The 21,492-nt window shown below is 40.0% G+C and overlaps 1 protein-coding gene across 1 annotated transcript in view; it reads right to left on the bottom strand.

The window, feature by feature from the left end:
- rnf150a (ring finger protein 150a) overlaps nucleotides 1-21,492 on the bottom strand; it is a 35,849-nt gene that overhangs the window by 7,409 nt on the left and 6,948 nt on the right. Inside the window, exons 2-6 of the mRNA XM_017717644.2 lie at nucleotides 11,827-12,077; nucleotides 7,186-7,257; nucleotides 4,007-4,089; nucleotides 3,561-3,657; nucleotides 2,644-2,848 (exon numbers count right to left, since the gene is read on the bottom strand). Of these exons, the coding sequence (XP_017573133.1) occupies nucleotides 2,644-2,848; nucleotides 3,561-3,657; nucleotides 4,007-4,089; nucleotides 7,186-7,257; nucleotides 11,827-12,077 (708 nt within the window). The remainder of the gene's footprint in view (nucleotides 1-2,643; nucleotides 2,849-3,560; nucleotides 3,658-4,006; nucleotides 4,090-7,185; nucleotides 7,258-11,826; nucleotides 12,078-21,492) is intronic.

Below are 21,492 nucleotides of genomic sequence, written 5' to 3'. Positions count from 1 at the left end.
ACATACATATGTATAAAAAACTAAATTGATAGGGAAGAAAGTACAGACACACCAAATGAATAACAACACTGCTTCACGGCAGAGCAAATTACAATTAAAGCTTCAATAAGTCTACTTTAAGCAGTAATTAGCCTTGTAGATCATTGTGGTTAAATTCCTCTTGGCAAACCATCTTTAGTTCCCCTAGTTATGAGGGTCCAGACCTGTTTGTGTGAAATTGTGCAATAGAAACATCTTTTGGAAATGGAAACACTTTTTTTTCCCCAGCATTAATGTCTAGAGGTTTAAAATAGTGACTAAGTCCTTTTATACCTATCGATTTCACGTTTAAACATCTCTGTTTATGAACACATACTTTTCTGTTCTAATGAATGCATGCATACTTTCTTGTTGAAGTGCAAAGTCAAAAGACATTATATTTGAAGTACATATATGCACTGGTATAAAATTCAATAACAAAAACAAAGGTGTCTGAATACTTGTTTCTCTTCATTGTATGTTCTAAGAAACAATTTTAAAACAGCAGGAATTCATCCGAACGCTGATGTGATCGCTGCCTCCTGGCCCCCCCTTTCCTGCCTATTCAGTCCTTAAAAGTAGAGGAAACATGGCCTGATGGACTACGGAACGGGATGTCAGCAGGGTTGTGGAGGATCCATTTTAGAGCAGCAGAAGGGACTGCAGATGAAGAAACTGTGCAAGTGTGTTTGAGCATAACAGTGGAAAAGCCAAATGTCCTGTTTAGCTGCTGAGGTCGAATACTGCAGTTGGCGGAGTTCGGCCAAGCTTTGGCTCCTACATCCCACAGTCGGCCCTTTTTGATGTTTTTATACTCAAAATTATCTACACACACTAGGAGCAATGTCTGAGCTAAGAAACTTTTTTGCATGCCAGAAGGAGTTATGCAAAGTGGATGCCACAGGGTTATACATAACCATTAACCCAAACGGAAAACAGAGGAATTCGTTTTAAGACAGTTTTCAAAATACAGTGAGCGTGGGGAGCAAAATTAAATCCCACGTTGCTGCCTTTTTCATCTTTACCTTTAAATTTTATTCTTCGAATACAGTACTGATATAAACATGCAACTGAACACAATTACTTTTCCCTCCCAGGCCAAACTAGAAAGTTAGCTAAACAACAGTAGCTAAAAAACACAGGCTAAAGCACTATTATCTAATAATCTCTTACATTTCGCCACTCACAAGATCTCAGCTCAAGCTCGTGTGAGCTCTGAAACAGCATGAAGAAGTGGGCATAAAGGCACTATTGACCTTCTGTGCTTGCTCTGAAGTTATGGGCGTGTGTCCATCCAGTTAGAGCTGGAATCCCGGCGTGGCTCACAGGAAGTGGACCAGACCAGGATAAACAATCTGCAGGCTGCCCCATATACAAGAGACATGGCCTTATTGGCACATGGTAAACCTTAGTATCCTAGCGTGTGTGCTATGTTAAGAACATAACTGCAAATATGGTGTTTTTGTTTATTCAAATTGGTATTGACTGATTTGGGTAAAGTGTGGCAAAAGGCTGGGGGGTTGTGAGTGCAGATGCATAGCAAATATCTGAAAATTGTAAAGGGGTATGTGGACAAACTGCTTAAATTATGCATAAATCAAATAAAATGTCTTAAAACTTTAGGCTTTAAATGATTAAACTTATTTCAAATAAAGCATTATAAACTACTATAAACTATTTGGCACCTACTAGGACTAGGATTATCAATACCAACTTTATGTAGCTGAATATTCTAAAAATAATAATATTGGCCAATATCATTTTACATGATTAAAACTTGAACAGACAGCAATAGCTGTCGTCTTTAAATGATGTGAGTTGTCATACGAGTTACATATGAGTCATAATCAACATATCTTAGAGCCTTCGAAGTCAACTAAACTATTAAATTAAAAGACCATTTGATTGCAAGTTTAAATGCAGTGTAGTATAGTGTGCTACTGTATATGTACTATTGGCAGAAACCATAAAAAAAACAGAGAGGAGCTCCAGTCTTACAGAGATACCAAGAGCTTTAAGGATGTTTATCCTGCACATGGGAAAAATTCTGGGGTCCTGTTCCAGATAGTCATCATGTCGCTGAACTGCATTCACACACTCAAAGGTGAGCAACTGGATGTTGCAAGCAGTCTCAGTAAAGGTCAGCATAAGAGCATGATACCTTAGTGACTGATTCTGTAAATATAAATCAATCACTTCTCAAAGTAATGTTGTCTGTTTATTATAGTTTTTAAAAAGTCACTAATAAATATAAGTGTTTTATCAGTCACATTCTGGTACCAATAATCAGTGTAACCATAATATCAGCTGTTTTTTAAAGCCAACAAACAAAATATCGGTGGGCTATAGCACCTATTATGAAACAAATATGTCAATTATGCAGTTATTATAGTGAGAAACTAAACTGTGTCCTACATACTGACCCTTGGGGTTTAAGGACTTCTGACAGTTTAATATTCACACAAATACATTAACGGATCAGCAACATTGTAAAAAATGTATCATTCAAACGCAACCTAAGAAAAGAAACTAAGACAAAAGGAACCAAGGTAACAGTTCCTGGAGGTACATGATGGCCCGAGGTTGTGGGTAATGTAGTTTGTGTGACTAGTAGTTTGTACTTACTGCTGGCGATGTGGTGACCCTCATCAAGCTGTGAATCGTGCTCGTGGTAAAGGTGTGGCAGGCCAACTGTCCTCACAGCAGGGTCGAGCACCACAGAGCTCTCGCTCACAGTCACGTCGCTGGCCCCAGTCACAGCGTTAGTGGGAGGGCCGCCCAGTGACAGCTCGTAGTCAGGGGGAATATCATCAGAACAGTCCGCGTTTGGCTGCGCGAGCGAGTCAACAAGAATTAACATTAAAACATTGTTTATGTAACATATAGGCAATGATTCCACTTTTCTGTTTTGCAGTCGTTTATACACGATGGTAAAGTTTTTCAGATGTGTTTCAAATTTGCTGTGGATACATGGAAAAAGGAAATGCTCCAGGATTTTATAACTCACAGCAATTACAGCAATTGACCTTTAACAGCTGCACAATGTCTGGACTTTTTTCACCCAATATGTCAAATTCAGCAAATAAACTATGCAACCATGCATTCAAATGTAAAAAAGCAGAGGAGGACATGTTTACTTTCACTTCAAAATCAACCAAAGCATGTCATTTGGCCAGGGTTCCCAAACTTTTGCACAAGAGTACATGTTCTTCCTCAATACCAGTGCAGTACAATTAACACAGGATGATCTTAGGGTGCTACGTGCTTCTGAAAATAGGAACTGTGTGATCTTGAAAGTGATGAGGCTGTAGAATGGTAAGCTCAAGTTGCTCATCTGCTGGAATTCTACAAAAGATCTAGTTGTTGTGGTGGATTACATTGTTTTTAGGAACTGAAAAGAAAAGTCAAACAAAATGAAATGTTTGACTGAACTGTATGACTGAGGGTTTAAATGGAGCCTGGTACAGCGTTACTGTGTATGTACTGACGTACTGAAGCCATAATAAACTACAGAACGGCCTCCAGTAGAGCTCCAGTCTTACCGGGATGCCGAGAGCTTTGAGGATGTTCATCTTGCACATGGGACAGGTTCTGTGGTCCTGCAGCCATGGGTCCACACAGTTCTTATGGAAGACATGCCTAAAAAACACAGCAGTCTTAGAATGCTATAATATAGCAGCAAATCTAATACTTGTTATATACTGCCATCATGATGCCCCTGACCTCACCTTGACAGTCAAACCTCTGTACTTAGCAATTACATTCTGAATTTTCAAGAATCTCATGACATCACATAAGGTCATGACCCCTAATCTGGGGGACATCTATACTATAACATTCATTATAGTTGAGAAGAAGAAAGTTATTTCACCATACAAATAAAACCACTGAAATCTAAAAGCTGTCTTTGTTCTAAAATGTGGTATGTAAGAAGAGCTGAATAAGTCATTCAGGATTACACTGGCATGCTTGATTTTTTGAAGCTTACCGGCATGGCAGTATCCTCACTACATCATTGGGCTTGTAGCCTTCGATGCACACAGCACAGTTGTCAAAATCTGACTCTGTTTCCTAGAAATAAGAGTCAGAGAGACAGTGTTATGAGCATGTGGTTGTATGTCTGTGTGTGTGTGTTTTTGCTAATGGAGATTTCCTAGAAACAGAGCAGGCAGGGACAGCTCTGCAGTAAAAGGCATGAAGCATGTCTAATGAGAATGAACTGCACACAGGCAGTGGCTACAGCTCTTATGGCAGGGCGAACAGGGTGAGGACAGGCTTCTCAGGCAACCAGCCACCTTTTAAATGATTTTTCCTTTACCCCACACATAGTTGATCAAACAAGACACTGTGGTTGGGTGTCTAGTTTTGACCCAGAGTTACAAGAATAACGCAGCTAACAAATGATGGATATAGCATCAATTAACATTGTGCAAACTGCATAGCTAAATCATTAGATTTTTATTTGAAACTGCATCAAGTTGTTAAGCTTTTAAGCAGTGTTGCTTATATGGTTTATGACACTGTATGACATACTATTACCTATAAAAATGGACAAAATTCAGATAGACTACTGCCGTTTTTAGCTACAACTTACTTTTTTTTTTAGACAGGTTTGAGGTCTGTGATGATTTAGGATGCAGTTTACACCATGTTAATTGGCTTTTTTCCATTGGCCATTAATCATTACCTACATTAGTCTTGTGTCTCCAATGTAAACTTAAAAATTTACCTTCAGAGCAAAGCCTTTATTAATCAACAACATGAGATAAAAATGGTTGTTCTCTGTATTTCAGCCATAAAATTCCTTAAGATTTTCCTCTAGGCTCTGCTTCTACATTCTGTCTGGGTCACAGCTCTTCACAGAGTAGTGTTCCTCCTGTCTAATGCACTGAATGCCATTCATGAAGACAATGCTAATTTGCTGAAGAAATAAATCAGAGGCACAGCGCTGAAGTCAGGAGGACTGGGGTCTCAGACATGCCTTGTACAACAAGAAAAGAAGATTAAGATTAAGTGACCCTTATTAGTCCCACAACGGGGAAATTTCACCTCCGCGAAGTGAAAAACCACATACACTCTAGTGAGCACACACACACTAGGGGGCAGTGAGCTCCTTGCCCGGAGCGGTGGGCAGCCCAATCCGCAGCGCCCGGGGAGCAGTTGGGGGTTAGGTGTCTTGCTCAAGGACACCTCAGTCATGTGCTGTCGGCTCTGGGGATCGAACTGGCAACCGGCAACATTCTCTATTTTTATGGTGCAACATACCTGTCTAATATACAGCACTATGCAAAAGTCAGAGACCACCATTCGTTTATTTATTATCCCATCAAAACGTATTTAGTGAATCCACACTTTATGTTTATTCAGTTATTTACTTGCTTTCAGTCTTTTTAAAGAAATCTGCAGGGATATTTTTCCAAACCTCCGAAGTCTCACATGTCCAGTTTTAGTGTTCTAGTTTTTACTTTTTTGTCTATTTCTTTTTCTCAGTAACAGCTTCTTGATAGCTAAACACCCTTTCAGACCCATTGTATTAGGTCTTCTCACAGTGAAAGGATGGAGAGAAACATCTGTAGATATGTTCAGATCTGAATCAAGAGTGGAGCTTGATTTTTTTTTTCCTTTCTCTCAAAGATGAAAGCTTTAAGTGGTGTTTATTTAATGGTGATGGGTTGGATGGTCTACCAGTTCTTGCACAACTGTTAGGAATGCCATTTTCTCTGTATCTTTAAATCATTTGTAACACCAGTTTTGGAAACACCAATATTTCACTTTTTCCTTTAACTTTCTCCTTCCTTATGCAGGTGGCTTATATCTAATCTCTTCACATACACTATATTTCCAAAAGTATTCACTCGTCTGGCTTCACACGCATATGAACAGTGGCAACCAATTCTTAATCCATAGGGTTTAATGTGATGTTGGCCCACCCATTGCAGCCATAGCAGCTTCAAGCCTTCTGGGAAGGCTTTCTACAAGGTTTAGGAGTGTGTTTATGGGAATTTTTGACCATTCTTCCAGAAGAGAATTTATGAGGTCAGTGATGTTGGACGAGAATGCCTGGCTCGCAGTCTCCACTCCAATTCATCCCAAAGGTGTTCTATCGGGTTGAGGTCAGGACGCAGTCATGTTGGAACAGGAAGGGGCCATCCCCAAATTGTTCCCATGAAGTTGGGAGCATGAAACTGTCCAAAATCCCTTGGTCTGCTAAAGCATTAAGAGCTCCTTTCACTGGAACTAAGTGGCTGAGCCCAACTCCTGAAAACCAACCCCACACCATAATCCCCCCTCCACCAAACTTTACACTTTGCATAATGCAGTCACACAAGTACCGTTCTCCTGGTAACCGCCAAACTCAAACTCATCCATGGGATTGCCAGACGGGGAAGCGTGATTCGTCACTCCATAGAACATGTCCCTACTACTCTAGAGTCCAGTGGCGGCATGCTTTACATCATGCCATCTGATGCTTTGCATTGCACGTGCTGATATAAGGCTTGGATGCAGCTGCTCAGCCAAGGAAATCCATTCCATGAAGCTCTCTACACTGCTCTTGAGCTAATCTGAAGGCCACATGAAGTTTGGAGGTCTGTAGCATATGACTCTGCAGAAAGTTGGCGATCTCTGCGCACTATGCGCCTCAGCATCTGCTGACCCTGTGCTCATTTTACATGGCAGTTACTGTAGGTCCCAATCGCTTCCACTTTGTTATAAAACCACTGACAGCTGACTGTGGAATACAAAGAAAATTTCACGACTGGACGGCATGGCATCCTATAATGGTACCATGATGGAATTCACTGAGCTCCTGGAGAGCGACCCATTCTTTGACAAATGTTTGTAGAAGCAGTCTGCAGGCCTAGGTGCTTGGCCTTATACACCTGTGGCCATGGAAGTGATTAGAACACCTGGATTCAATGATTTGGATGGGTGAATGAATACTTTTGGCAATATAGTGTATGTTCTGATGTTTGAAAAAAAAATGAATAACTTGCACTTAACGGCTGTGTTGACTGTTACAAAAGAAAGGATTTAAGAAATAAAAGGTCTCTGTCCTTTGCACACTATTGTATAGCTCCAAAGCAGTGAAAAGCTGAAAAAATATGATGTGCGGGTGATAAAAAACAAAAAACAAAAAAACAAACAAAAAAAAAATCAACAGTCAACCTTGTCCCCCTTCCTGATAGTCCGAACTTGAAGCTTGCTGATGGCCTTCTTTGCAGCATCCCCCAGTCGCCTCTGAAAAAGACAAAAACACTGCATGAGCCCCAGAACAGTCAGCATGCTTCACTGCGATGAAACATCCTATGTTCCTCTGAGAGAAAGTTCTGGAAGCTCACAGCATCACACTGGGCTAACCTACCTGAGTGAACACATCAGTTAATTATCAGGTGTGTTAGAGCTTGCAAAACACCAAACCCTGCAATACTGCACTCCTCTGGGACTTGAGTTGACACTGCTGATCTATGTTTAGAGCTGCACAGAGGTCTAAAAATACTACTGGTACGGATGACTGATCAGTTTGTGTTGTAAATAAATGCAAAGTGAACTAGGAAAGTAGCTGTGCCAACAAACGTTATCAGTAAATGCATTATTTAAATGCAATATTTTGAAATAAAAGTAAAAATTTTGGTGCCACATTCACTTTGATTATATTTACCTACCTCCTAAGGATAAAGGGAGTAGGTTCCACTGTTCAAAATCTTGTTTCATACGGATTATAACAAAATATTTAAACTTATTAATGTTTATTTTAAATGGGAACTGATTTAGTATGGCTGGATTATTTACATTATTTATGGGCATGAGTTCACTCTTCTCAAAATTTATTTTATATCCTGATACTTTACTGAAACTATTTAATGCATTAAGTAATTCTGGTAAGCTAGACATTGGATCAGATATATATGAAAGCATATTGTCCACATATAAAGAAACCTTATGCTCTAAACCTCCTCTATGTATCCCCTTAATCATATCCTCGCTGCATAGTAATATAGCTAATGGTTATATGACCAGTGAGAAGAGGAGGGGCGAGAGGGGACATCCCTGTCTAGTACCTTGTTCTAACTTAAAAAAGGAGGATAAAGTGTTATTTGTACGAATTGCTGCCAGAGGTGAGGCATAAAGAACCTCAATCCATCTGATAAATTTTTGACTAAAACCAAATTTTTTCATTGTGTAAAGGAGATAGTCCCGCTCCACCCGATCGAATGCTTTCTCAGCGTCTAATGATAATAATATTTCTGTATCTCCTGGTGGGGTGGGACTATAAAGAATATCAAATAACCTGCACATATTAAAAAATAATTGTTTCTGTTTAATAAATCCAGTTTGATCATCTGATATTATAGAATTATTAATTAATTATTAATATTAAGATTTTATCTAATCTTTGAGCAAGAATCTTGGCTAAAAACTTACAATCTATATTAAGAAGCGAAATTGGACAATAAGAACTACATTCCGCAGGATTTTTATCTCTCCTAAGAATTAGCAATATAACCGCCTGACGCATGGTAAGAGGCAACGAGCCAGAGGTGTATGATTCTTCACAGCAAAAGCAGAGCCAGCTCTCCAGCAAACGTCCTAAAAATTCACTGGGGAACCCATCAGGACCCGGATTCTTGCCATTCTGCAAAGCTTTTACTATGATCTATATGTCTGTTACCTTGTTCGTCCTTTATTTCGGCAATAGCTTGATTTGCTATTTTTTGACGCAACTGCTGAGCAAGGCTCCACCCTGTCTTCTCACTATGCTCATATGTCCTACAACGTATTTTATTGATCATGTTTTCAGCATGTTTTGTGGAAAGAAGATTATATTCTGTTTGTGTCAACAATCTCCTTTTATACATATCAGGGGATGGACACCGGGCCATTATAACATCTAGTTTCAGAATCCCTTTCGTTAATTCCTCCAGGCGTCTCATTTGGTTTTTCCTTACAAAAGATGTGTATGATATTATTTGTCCTCTTAGGTATGCCTTCATTGCTTCCCAAATCGATAAGGGAGACATTCCTGGAGTTGTATTATGTAGTAAGAAAAAATGTATTTCATTTAAAATAAATTTCACAAAATCCTTGTCAGCCAGTAGTAGTGTATTTAGCCGCCAGGGATGGTACTCATTGTGTGTTGTGGGTATTTTTAGATTCATCACCATTGGTGCATGGTCTGATATCACAATGGCCTGATATTCACAACCAGTAACTAGGTGTAAAAGATGCTTGTCTAGAAAAAAATAATCTATTCGGGAGTATGTTTTATGAACCTGTGAGAAGAAGGAGTAACTCCTGGAAGTTGGATTGTGGAAACGCCAGATGTCAATATTTTTATAAGTGTCCAAAAAGGTTTTGATTGCCTGAGCAGACTTTGAAAGAGAAAAAGGTGAGGATGGACTATGGTCTAAAGATGAAAAGTTGCAGTTCATGTCTCCTCCCATGATAAGATGAAGTGTTAAGATAAGAGCTGTAAAGAAAGAACTATCATCCCAATTTGGTGCGTATACATTAAGAAGCATTACTGGAGTATTATATAATCTACCTGTTACTAATATATACCTGCCTGTTGGGTCAGCCTCCACATTTCACATAATAAATGGGACTGTTTTACTAATAAGTATTGCAGCTCCCCTTGACATAGAATTAAAATTAGAATGATAAACCTGTCCAACCCACCCCCCCTCAGCCTAGAATGATCACACAACCGTAGGTGAGTTTCTTGTAAAAAAAATTCCTGTCCCAATCTGCTTCAAATGCGACAATACTTAGCTACACTTTACCGGATGATTCAAAGATTTTACATTCCAGCTTGTGAATTTTACCTGGCAACCTGTCTTTTTACTCATTAGACATGTGCTAGTCATGTATTAGTTATAAGTGCAATGCAATACTAAGGAAAATAAACCGCTAATATATCTAATAACACAGCACACCTTAAACAAACAGGAATAATAATAAAATAATGGTGCAGTAGAAACACAACCCATGCCACCTAACATAACAAGGTGCTTTAAAACCCCTATGCAACAAGAAAAGCACACTGTGCTTACAGGAGGGAACTAGTGATACAAGCAGCTCCGCTGAGTACTTCAGGAAAATAATAATAATAACAACAATAACAATAAAGTGGCCTATAGATCGAATAAACTTATTAGGCAAAGCACTCGGTTATGAGAAACTCCATTAGTCCACTTGTTGTTTGTTTTTTTTTTTGTTTTTTTTTACTTCAGTGAAATTTGTAGTGTCCGAGTAATCAGTCCCACAATGTGTGCCTTTGTCTTTAGTTACTCACCAATGGAGTGTCAAGTTTCAGCCGTGTCTTGCTATCTACCCAGTCTGTGTCATGTTGGCCCTGACATACGCCATTGCCTCCGCTGGGTCTTGGAACTCTTTCTCAGTCCCATCATGTGTAATGCGGAGCCTAGCTGGGTAACACATGCCGAAACGCGCACCTTTCTGCCCATGGAGGATGCTGATCTAGCGTGGGCTACACTGAGTGGATAATCAGGGAAGATGAAAATCTTAGTGCCATTATACTGCAGAGAACCAGCCTCCCTGGCTCGACGAAGAATGTCCACACAGTCCTGATAGTAGTGAAGTTTGGCCACAATAGCACAGGGTTTGCCACCATGCTGCCTCAATTGCAGACCACAGTGCGACCTGTCTACTACAACCTCCTTCTCCAGACGCAGGGCCTCTTTTAGTAGTTATGAAACCGTGGCAGGCGAGCTCGAGCCAGGACCCTCAGTCACATTGAGAATTCGGATGTTCCATCTCCTCATTTGCCCCTCTAGGTCAACGCATGTCTCCTACAGACCAGCTACATCTTTGCTAAGCTTGTGCACGGTTATTTGCAGAGTGGTGATATCATCTGAACATCAAGCTCATCCTTTCATTACTCCTTGTTTCTTCATTGTTCCTCATCATTTTCTTTATCACCTTTAATTCACTTTTGTGCTCCATCTTATTCAGTTAATGTTATATTTTATAACTTCTTATTAAAATAACAGAAAACACAGTAATAATCTTTTTCAAATTCCTATAAATATAATCATCTGTGTACCTTGGTGCTTATCAAACACTTGTTTATATACTGGCCCTTAAGGAGTTCACTTGAAGGTCTCTGCTGCTTAGAAAAGTTCTGGTAGTTTCCAACAAACAGACAAAGAGTCTCTCTCTCTCTCTTACACATACATACAATATACATACACACATTACAACACCCCCCCAAAAAAATTAATAGAAGTGAAACTGATGTAGGCTTTTAAGTGAAAGCACTTGTGTTGCACATTTAGCAGCACACAGAGGAATACATTTGAAAACATGCTTTATTATTCGAATACGTCCAGAGGAAATCAGTAGGTTTTTGTGTTGGAGGAGTAATAGAGCCTCTTCAGATGAACTAATGAGCCAAAACTATAGCTAATCAGTACAGGACTGGATGCTAAAGGGGACTTTCATCGGTGGACAATGGCGTCTTCTTATCAGGGGGTGAAGTGCCAATGTTAGTTTTTCTGAAAAATATTTTTGCTTTGTTTCTGGACTTAACTAACATCAGCTAGAGTCTGGAGTCTGCTCCATGGCAACACACTCATGTTAAGGCAATTGTGATGTGTAGTAGCAAAGTGTGACATAATACAGTTATTTACTCACAAATACATAAAACATAACATCTCCACCTGACAGAAGTGTTGGTCTATACATCTTATAATGAAATGACAAATACCCGAATAGTGATTTCAACACAAATATAAGCACATCGAATGGTTAAACAAGAACCTGTGCACATCCCTAATGTGTGCGTACCTGGTTGCGATCTCGTGCGTTAGCGTAGCGGAACCGCTGGATGTAGTAAAAGACGAGCCAGGCCAGTGAGATGATCATGAGGACAATGAAGGAGATGGAGACGAAGACCACGGAGGTGCGGCTCACATATTTCTGGAGGTTGCGTGTGCCAATAGTGATGTGCATGATTACGGTCACATTCTTCTCCAGCAGGGCCACAATCTCCCGCCCTTTCGGCTCTGGGATCATGATGGCCACCACGTCCCCTGTTCCTGAGGGCCAAAAGGATAGAAAGGTCATATCAAATGGATATGCAGTTACAATGCCCTGGGGTGTTAGCACTGGGATAGGAAAGCAGAATTATTGGTTTTATTATACAGCATACTGGACTACAAATATAAGCAAATAAATAGCAAGTGCTGTTATGATTTATAGCTTGTGACTCGTGCAGCAATGGAGAAGCAAAGCCATGAAAAAACATTTGACAAAACTGTGCCCAGATATTTAATGCATACTCATGTGTTCAATGTGCATTTACTTTCAGAAAATTCAATCGCAGCCTTGAATGAAGTTATAAAAAGACAAAAACTGTCATCTGTGCGTATGTGAAAACTTGATATGAGTGTGGGAAAATGTGCCAAATCACCAGAAAAACTACTCCCACAACGCTACTACATTTCCCATGATGACTAGAGGACAGTCACTATCAGATGAAGCAGTCTGTAGTTTTGCTGGTCTGTAGCAGCTAAAGCTGCTTGTCTGTGCTGATCCTGCTGAAGTAAAAATAGTTCGCATCAGGAGAGCAGTGTGTGCAACAATGAATAATTAGCGTCATACACAGTGACAGCACTGGCGCTAGCATGGCAGAGAGAGAGCCGGGATGAGCAAACAAAAGCGCTGCCGCTCGGCCTGATCAATCTCTATGGCAACAGCATCTCCTGCCAACTGCCAATCAGGTCACACCTCATCCGACTTTCAGAACGTTCGATTGTAACGTGAGTTTCATCCAGGGTGGCCAGGTCAGACTATATGCCTTACCGTGGCAGTCCTTGTCTTGCACTAAGGATGCATTAAAGAACGCAGTTAATCAGCCAAGACATGTTTAGTGTTCAAGATTTATGTCTTTAGTTTAGAACCGGGGCTGCCAGGCTAACGGCGCTAACAAAAGCTGGAAGTAAACAGTCACCGAAACAATTTGCACAAATATAAAGACGTAAACTGGTGGTCACTGATGGAGACACTAGTTTCTTCATGTACATTCTAGCTGAAACACACACAGTTGAGGCTCATTTGTACAGAAAAGCGGGTCCTCAAATTGGTAATTGCACAATGTATTGATTTTTTTTTTTTTTGAGTACACTTGCTTAGCCTTTCTATTTTCTGAAATAACTTATGACCTAGATGCAGTTTGAGTGGGTCGTAAAAGTATTGGTGGAAACTTTTAGTGTTAGTTAGCAATGTCTTGGCTCATCGACTGCATTCGGGATAAGGGGCATTTATGTACATTTGCCAAACTACTGCTATAAACTAATTTTAAACATGAATCCACTGATGGTCATTGTGAGCTTTTAAAACTCCCTATGTATGGAGACTATCAAACTTTATACACACTTCTAGCCCTCAAGAGCAAATTTGGCCCTGCGCTTCCAAAAGTCAGTTCAATGGACAACTTTTACAATTTTTACAAGCGCAGTCTGCAAGAGCAGTCTCCCCTCTGCACAGAGGCTCCAGTCAATTACCAAAACACCATTTACTCTGGATTATGTGCAAGCACTGTGAGGCATTATGCCATGAATTAAGTCTTTGTATCAAATTGGCTGATGCACTATGTAGGCTCAATGCAAAACAGAGGCAACTGTGCCAACTATGTGCTTGCCTCCTATGTAACGTTGTACTCAGCCCCCCAAGGATCCTAGGTGTGCAACTGCTGCAAAGCTGTAAAAACAGCAACATAAAACTCTCCAGAGCAAAAAAAAAAAGCTCCACCTTTCGCTGCACTGCGGTTAAAAATAGACACACTCTATTTCAGTTCTTTGACTCCAACTCAGTGGAAAGTCCTGACAGGCCTGTCACCTCATCTCTGCCTCGGCACATCAATCAGAACTCTCTCATTCAGCCTCTTCAGCAGGCTGAGCAGATCTGGACCTCTTCCAGATCAGAAGCAGACATTGAGGAGTCCCCAAAGAGAAGTGTAAGCACTTCCTACAGCCTTCCATGAGCAGAATCTAATCTTTCACTAGGGGAAGCTCCAAATAGCTGCCTGCTGAGGGAAGAATCGATAACACTGGGGAGACACTTGTGAGGACTTGGAACTCAGCCACATCTGAGAACAGGGCGGCCATGTTTAAATTAAGCCTTTCTTTGTGGAGGTCGGAGCACAGCAACCCAACAAGCACAAACATTACAACACCGGCAGCTGATTGATGAAATCATTGCAAATGGGAAGAAGATTCTAAAACTGCATAAGTAGGAGGACATTCTAGAACAGATTAAATGGGGAGAACACTGTAAAATAATGTGCAAGGCGAAAACATTCAATATGAATGGAGAAAATACTGTGTGAATGTGGATGGGGAGAACATCCAAAAAAAAAAATGTGTAAATGAAGGAACCGTTCTAGAACAGAATTAATAGGGGGGCATTTTATGGTGTGGTGGAATAGTGTGAATGACGTAGATACATGATAGAACAGTACAGATGAGTAAGATCACTCTGGAACAGGCCTCCAACTTCGGACCTTAAATCTAGCTTCTGGCCCTGGAATTTGTGATTACTGGTGACAAGTCCTGTCTTCCTTAGTTACTGTTGCTATGTCCATCAAATTTTCAGCTGGACCACCTTGTGGCATGTGTAGCACGTGTGCAAACAGACTGAAACATTGACTAGCACAACAGAATTTAGACACACACAAAAGAGTGCATTTGAAATAATAATAATAATAATAATAAAAAACACTATTATTTAAAAATGAACTTGCTATAAAAGATTTGCAGCACATACTTACATTTTTGAGAAATGACCAAATATAAATGTATGCCAAAATAAAGCTAAAAAGGATTCTTTAAACCATGTTCATATTAACCAACGCTTTAATTACCTTAGAGCAAACATAAGAATCTCCAGGATTTCAACAATGAAATTGGCTAGCTCAATAAAAATAGGAAACTCCGCGAGCTGCGCTGCTGGTTTGTGCTGTTGCAAGTGAGCAGCTGCATGACGACTTCATCCGTATGTAGCTAGTAAAAGACATACTCTACCACCTAGTGTACCGGCCTTTAGTGCTAATGCCAAATTAAGGAAGAGGATAGCATAATTTAACAAAATGGCTTAAACATCACTGGTAAAAATATTTGGTATGGATAACTATAGCAGTCCTCTGCTTCCTTACAACCACCAACCCACCACTATTAGGGGAGTGATACAGAGCAGATGGACCATGAGGTGACACCATGTTACCCTGACAATCCTCTGCTTGTAGATGGACATAAGAATCTTGTATCTGGTGCTAGTTTGTAGGCTATAAATATACACAGGCGCGCAAAGAGGGACCAAATTGAACCAACACCCAGCATTATCACAGTATGTCTTTTATGCCTTTACGTAACATTTGCCCTCTAGATGATCAACGACTGCATGTCTCTGAAAACAGAGAGACCAGTGTAAAAGGGACAAACAGCAACTAGTAGAATCCAAAGTGATGGAATACTTATGGAGAAGTAGCAGAGTACTGAACTTTAAAAATGCAGAGCGCCATAGGGCTCCCGAGTGGTGCATTGGACCTATCCATCACGAAATTGTGAGTTTGATCCCTGGTGATGCTATAGCCATCCATAGCTGAGAGTCAAAGACAGTACAACTGGCCTCGCTCTCTCTGGGTAGGTTGGATGGTCCCCCCACCTCTGAACGTGATGCTAGCCAGCGCAGGAGTCTGTTAGCTGATGTAACTGATCTGGCAGTTGGTGCTTTCCTCCTAGAGCGTTCAGCTGTTCAATGACATTGGGCAAGCGTCAGGTCGAAAAGAAGCGATGGCTGGTTTCGCAGGTCTCGGAGGACGCCTGTGCTAGGCTTCGCCCTCCTAATGTAGATAATTGGGTAAAAATAAAAAAATGCTAAGTGAAGAGAAACCATTTTTTATTGGGTGGAGAGACATAAATTTATAAAGAGCACACTTACTACCTATGGTAGAGGTACATTCTTTGTAATAGAACACCTTGTGTGAAATAAAGTGAAATAACTTTTTGTGATATATAACAGCAATCGACTGAAGCTTTTAAACTTTCTGTTGTGAAAACATTTGCAATAAGCCTAAAAACAAGCCTAAGTAAGGCCCTAGGTAAAACCAGCTATCACCGGATGTAATAAGAAACATGAAGTGCAACAAAATATTCAAATTACAAAGTACAGACAATTACTCGGAGCTACTCAAGTCATATGTATGGCAAAGTTCAAGAAGAAGTCACCACCAACACCACAGTTAGCTCAAGAAGGCCCTTATTTCGCTCAATTTCCTGGTGATAATAGCATTTGGTCAAGTCACAGCAATTTAATCTGCCCTCCCATATGGTCAAGATGAACATGTCCAATAGAAATCAGTCACTGCAGAACATAGTTTTGCGGCATCTATTTCTGCACCAATACTCTGGTCAATGACTGACAACCTTTCACGCATAAGTAAGTTTAAATGCTCTTAACTTTCAATGGTCATTCAAGTGACAGGAATGCAGCCTCCAACTCAACTCTAAGTGTCCTTATGTCTACGCAGTCCTTCACTTTGCAAAGCTGCTTTGGCCCATGCTGTCTTGGTGTTAATGCATTAGGGTCTCGCAGCCTAAGCCTTAAGCCTTCGACAGTACTTTTCACTCATTAGAGAAACTACAGCCATCTGCGTAGGGAGATTGCTGGTCCTCTGCATAGGTGAATTTCTCATTTATATCGATAGAAAAACATGTAAAGAACAACAACAAAGAGTTAGAACACAATAACATGGATTACACTGGATTACAGCTGTGCCCTCCAAGCCGACGAAACCCAGATCTGACCATCACTAGAGAGTCTGGTGGGTTTTGTTTTTCAAAAAAATAAATAAATAAATACTCTGACAAGGTCAGGACATTGTGTATTACAGTTGAAACCACTGATACTTATAAGTATATTCAAACTTTTGCAATTTTTGAATTTGAATTAGCACTTAAACCACATAAGTACACATACACTGACTGGCCAGTTCATTAAGCACACCAACCTTGTACCTACACCCTTTGTCCATTTGATCATGTCTATTTATCATAAATGTGCACTTTATAGTTCTACAATTAACAATTGTAGTCCATAAGTTTCTGTGCATAATTGGTTAGCCCCCTTTTTCCCTGTTCTTAAATGGTCAAGACCCCCAAATGGCTCCCACAGAGTAGGTATTATTTGGGTGGTGGATCATTCTCAGTACTGCAGTGACACCGATGTGGAGGTGTGTTGTGCTGGTACAATCAGATACAGACACAGCAGTGCTGCTGGAGTTTTTATACAGTGTCCACTCTATTAGACACTCTTACCTTGCTGTTTTATCTTGTTGATGTAAACTCAGATCAGATAGCTCATCTGTTGCTTCACAGATTGTGTTAATCATCTTCTAGTTCTTTATCAGGGGTCATAGGACGCTGCCCACAGGATGATGTTGGCTGGATTTTTTTGATTGGTGGACTATTATCAGTCCAGCAGTGATACTGTGGTGTTTAAATACCCTAGCAGCACTGCTGTGTCTGATCCACTCATACAGACGCAACACACTAAAATGCCACCAACTTGTGTCACAGCAGCGCAGAGAATGATCCACCACCCAAATATGAACGTGTATAAAGTACTGCTAGAAGTCAGTGTATAAACACGGTCAGAAGTGTACTGAACATTCTTAATAGCACTTATTACAATGACAGGTCTTCAATTAAATCTTTGTTACTGTTTACTGCTATGTGCCTTTCTCAAGGGAACAGAAGCAGTGATGACAGAAAGGGTGGGGACTTGAATCTAGAGGCTTCCAGAACTATGTGAACCGCACCGATATCCAGAACTGAACTAGGAACACTCCAGCTGCTCCAATGTTCCAGTTCCTGGCGCAGAGCCCAAACCAACAGACCCAGCTAGCCAGCTAGATGCAGTACTTTCCAAAATGCACGATTCATCATTCTCCTTCTTTAAAAAGGCCTGGCCAAAAATAGCTCGTGGGTATCTGGGTGAGCAGAGTCGATAGTTGGAGGGCAGTATCTCTCCTTAATGCTGAACTGTGGATTCAGCTGGTGGCTCTAAGGTGCTGCTGAGGCCAGGATTATCCAGAGCTCTCACTGATCATTGTGAAACACAAACCTCTATTAGCGCTTTGTCCATGACCCTGTGAACAGGCATCAGTCGCCAGTCAGATATGGAGCCTGCCGCTGGAGTTGATGAAGTTAGTCTTTCTCTCATTTTACTCTAGATAGCACCAGAGCCATTGATAAAGAAATATAGTGGAATTAAACCATCTTTATGCACAATAAAATTAAACCATCTTTACTAATTTGCACAATAAAAAAATTTTCAGCTAAAGCAATCATTAAAGCAACTAAAATGGTTTTATTTAGGGTAAAAATAAGTATGCATGTATATATGTTTGTTTAAGGTCCAAGAAAGTCTGTGGTTAAACCATACAATTACTAGGTGCTAGAAGACAATACCTGGATGCTGCTCCTCTGGCACAATCCAGATCACATCTTCACATTTACTTTGGCCAATAATAACAAGTAAATATTCCATTAAAAAAACTGAATGCTAGGAATCAAATATTAGATTGCCAGTTAGACATTAGTATTTCATACAGGTGGCACTCACTGTTAGAAATACATTTTTATTGGTTTTATGTTTATTTTAATTATGAATATGACTTTATTCTAATGTATATTGGGATAAACTCACTGCTGAGGAACACTGTTTAAAAATTTGCTTAGATGCCTAAAACCTTCGCACAGTACTATATATGATACATCATCACTAAACAGTATTATTTCTATATTTCTTTTATTAATACATAAAATGAAGGACAGTAATATTGTCTCTTTCAATTGACCTGATGATTTTTTAATATGAGGCACACTACTGATTTTATCAGACTACTGGTGAAACTGAGACAGCTGCCAATTACACTGAACCCAAATGAAAGTCTTTGTCATCCACACACAGCTTCTAGCTGGACTCTTTTAAGATGGAGTGAGTAGTGAGTAGGTGCTGAACTGGGATTTATCTTGGTCCTACATGCAAGATTTTTTTCAGAACATACATACTGTTCCTCATGAACAGAGCTATGTATGGATATTGATTACCAGTAGGCTCATAAATGTGAGCGCTGATGGGGTTCCTAAGTGTGCAGAAAGCAGGCTGAGTGTTCTCAAACAAACTGGCTCTGTGTGCTTTGTTACAGGTGGTCCTCAGTAAAAGACACTCCTGTGAGCGTTCTGGCGTTTTTCCAGCTTCTTGTGGAAACACAACGGCTAACTCATTTTCTCCTGAATAAGAGGACTAGTCTGTTTCCACCCTCTTCTGTCAATTCCTGTTACTATCAATCACCTGTTCATCTAACAGAGTCTCTTCACATTTTCTCTCTCTCTCTCCATCCATCTGTCTGCTCCTCTTAGGCGGTGCCGTTTGGATTGAGACTGGAGGTAGGCCAGCTGCGGCGCAAATAGCAGCAGACGCCTGAGCTTTCCAGCTCCTGTTCTGGGATCCTCCTAGGTGATTAGAGTCTTACTCTAGTGCTACTGTGTGTATGTTTTAGTACATTTTCTGAATGAATAAAAGCTAATAAAATAATACATATAAGACAAAATTCTGTTGTTCAGCAAATACAGTAAAACATTTTGGTTTGGTTCAGACCTCAGTTTCTGAGCCAAAGCTGAGTTTTGTATCATGATTCAGTATGAAAAAAATTAACCATTTATAACCAAATGTAAACTATTAAAAAAAAAAAAACAGCAAGCAAATTAAAATGTAAACATCAAATAAATTAAATCTAACCATCACTTCAATTTTTTCCGTTTATCAAGAGAGTAGCTGACGGAACAATTACAGATGTCCACCTATCCTTCACAATCCCAATACATCCTGCCTTACTCAGCTCTTCACAAAGTTCTGACTCTGTTTCTTCGTCGGCTCGTCTTGTGTACTGAAAGGCAGCGTGCTTAGAATTTCATACCAGGGCTCAAGCACATTTATCAACAATCAGAATCCCTCACTCTTTATGACTTGAAATTGGCACCTATAAATAAAACTGAAAGGTTAGGAAATGGAAGCTGTGAAAGATGCTATATAAATAAAGCATAGAATTATTATGACGTAACACAATTGGCTGAGTGTAGTCAGAGGTAGGGAAGAATCCAGCACCGAATATTGCTGGAAATGTTGGCGAAATAAGGTTTAAATAACTTGCGCCTCAAGCTGAACCTTAGGCTACCAAACAAATCATGGATTTCGGTTTAGGTTCAGAACCATTACAAATAACTTTGCAACAAAACTGTAAAATTTAAATGCAACTTTAATGTAATGTAATATTGTCACTATGGAAGTGCATTTCTACTAATTATGAGTATCCAGATAGTGGATATACAGTTACCCCTACTGAAAGTAAAAGCAACAGCAAAAACAAAAGTCTTCAGACGAAATTTTGCTTCCTGATTAAGGGGTAAAAAAAATTTAAAAACATTTTATTATTACTAAAAAAGTCCTAAGCAATCAGAAGGTTTTCATGTTGGATGAGCAACAGAAGATGCCTCTTCAAAAGAACTTACGAGCAATAGGTGCTGATGAGGACTTGTCATCTTCTACACTTGGTTATTTGTCCTCAGTGGATGATACACCAACAAATTACTTTGCCAGAATTTTTTTCCAATGTTTCTGGGCCCAGATGACAGCTAGAGTAGTTAGCCTAATTAGTGAAAATGCTGAACCTGAGCCAGCTGTGTGCTATCTCAGCCATGTATTCAGATTCAGATGCATTGTACTAGCAAGGTACAACATTTACTCCCTGCTCCTGTGCCCATAATGAAACACAGCAAATCCCAAATAGCGGTTTCAGCATTTGAATTCTGACCTCAAACGGTTAATCGAGGACTTAAGTACTCATGCACACTCCTAATTCTTACTCCATCTAATTTTTGCACCAGTTCTATTGGGCCATTCATCATAAAATGTAAAAGGCAGCTGCTGTTTTTAAACTAAAACAAAAAAATATGGTGATATGCATGACCCAGTGGCCTTACATTGTATGAAAACAAATGCATGTGTATAGCCCTCCTTCCATTTCTTCAGCCAACACATCAGCCCTGTCATAACAGCCTCTCTCCTCACCTACTCATAACACGTCAAACAGGACCCCTATTATGACCAGTACACACAAGGCCTTTAGTGTCACCCTGCAGGAGATAACACTGCACAGAGCTCGACACCGAAGTGCTTACGTCCACAGTGAGCTCAGCGCACATCGCCCAAGTATGGTTTTACTTCTATACAGCCTGGGGCTTGCATGAATGTTTAGTAAGGGTAATAGAATCTCTCGGTTTAGGACTTAACTACACCTCTGGAAAAGTACAAGGTGCATAAATAAGCAGAGTAGCTTAATGCTTTCAGCAAACACAAGCATCTTCTATCACAATGGCTCTAATGAAGAGT

Source organism: Pygocentrus nattereri, chromosome 5 (assembly GCF_015220715.1).
Source record: "Pygocentrus nattereri isolate fPygNat1 chromosome 5, fPygNat1.pri, whole genome shotgun sequence".
Classification (NCBI taxonomy): Eukaryota; Metazoa; Chordata; class Actinopteri; order Characiformes; family Serrasalmidae; genus Pygocentrus; species Pygocentrus nattereri.
This window is presented reverse-complemented; position numbering and strand designations above follow the sequence as displayed.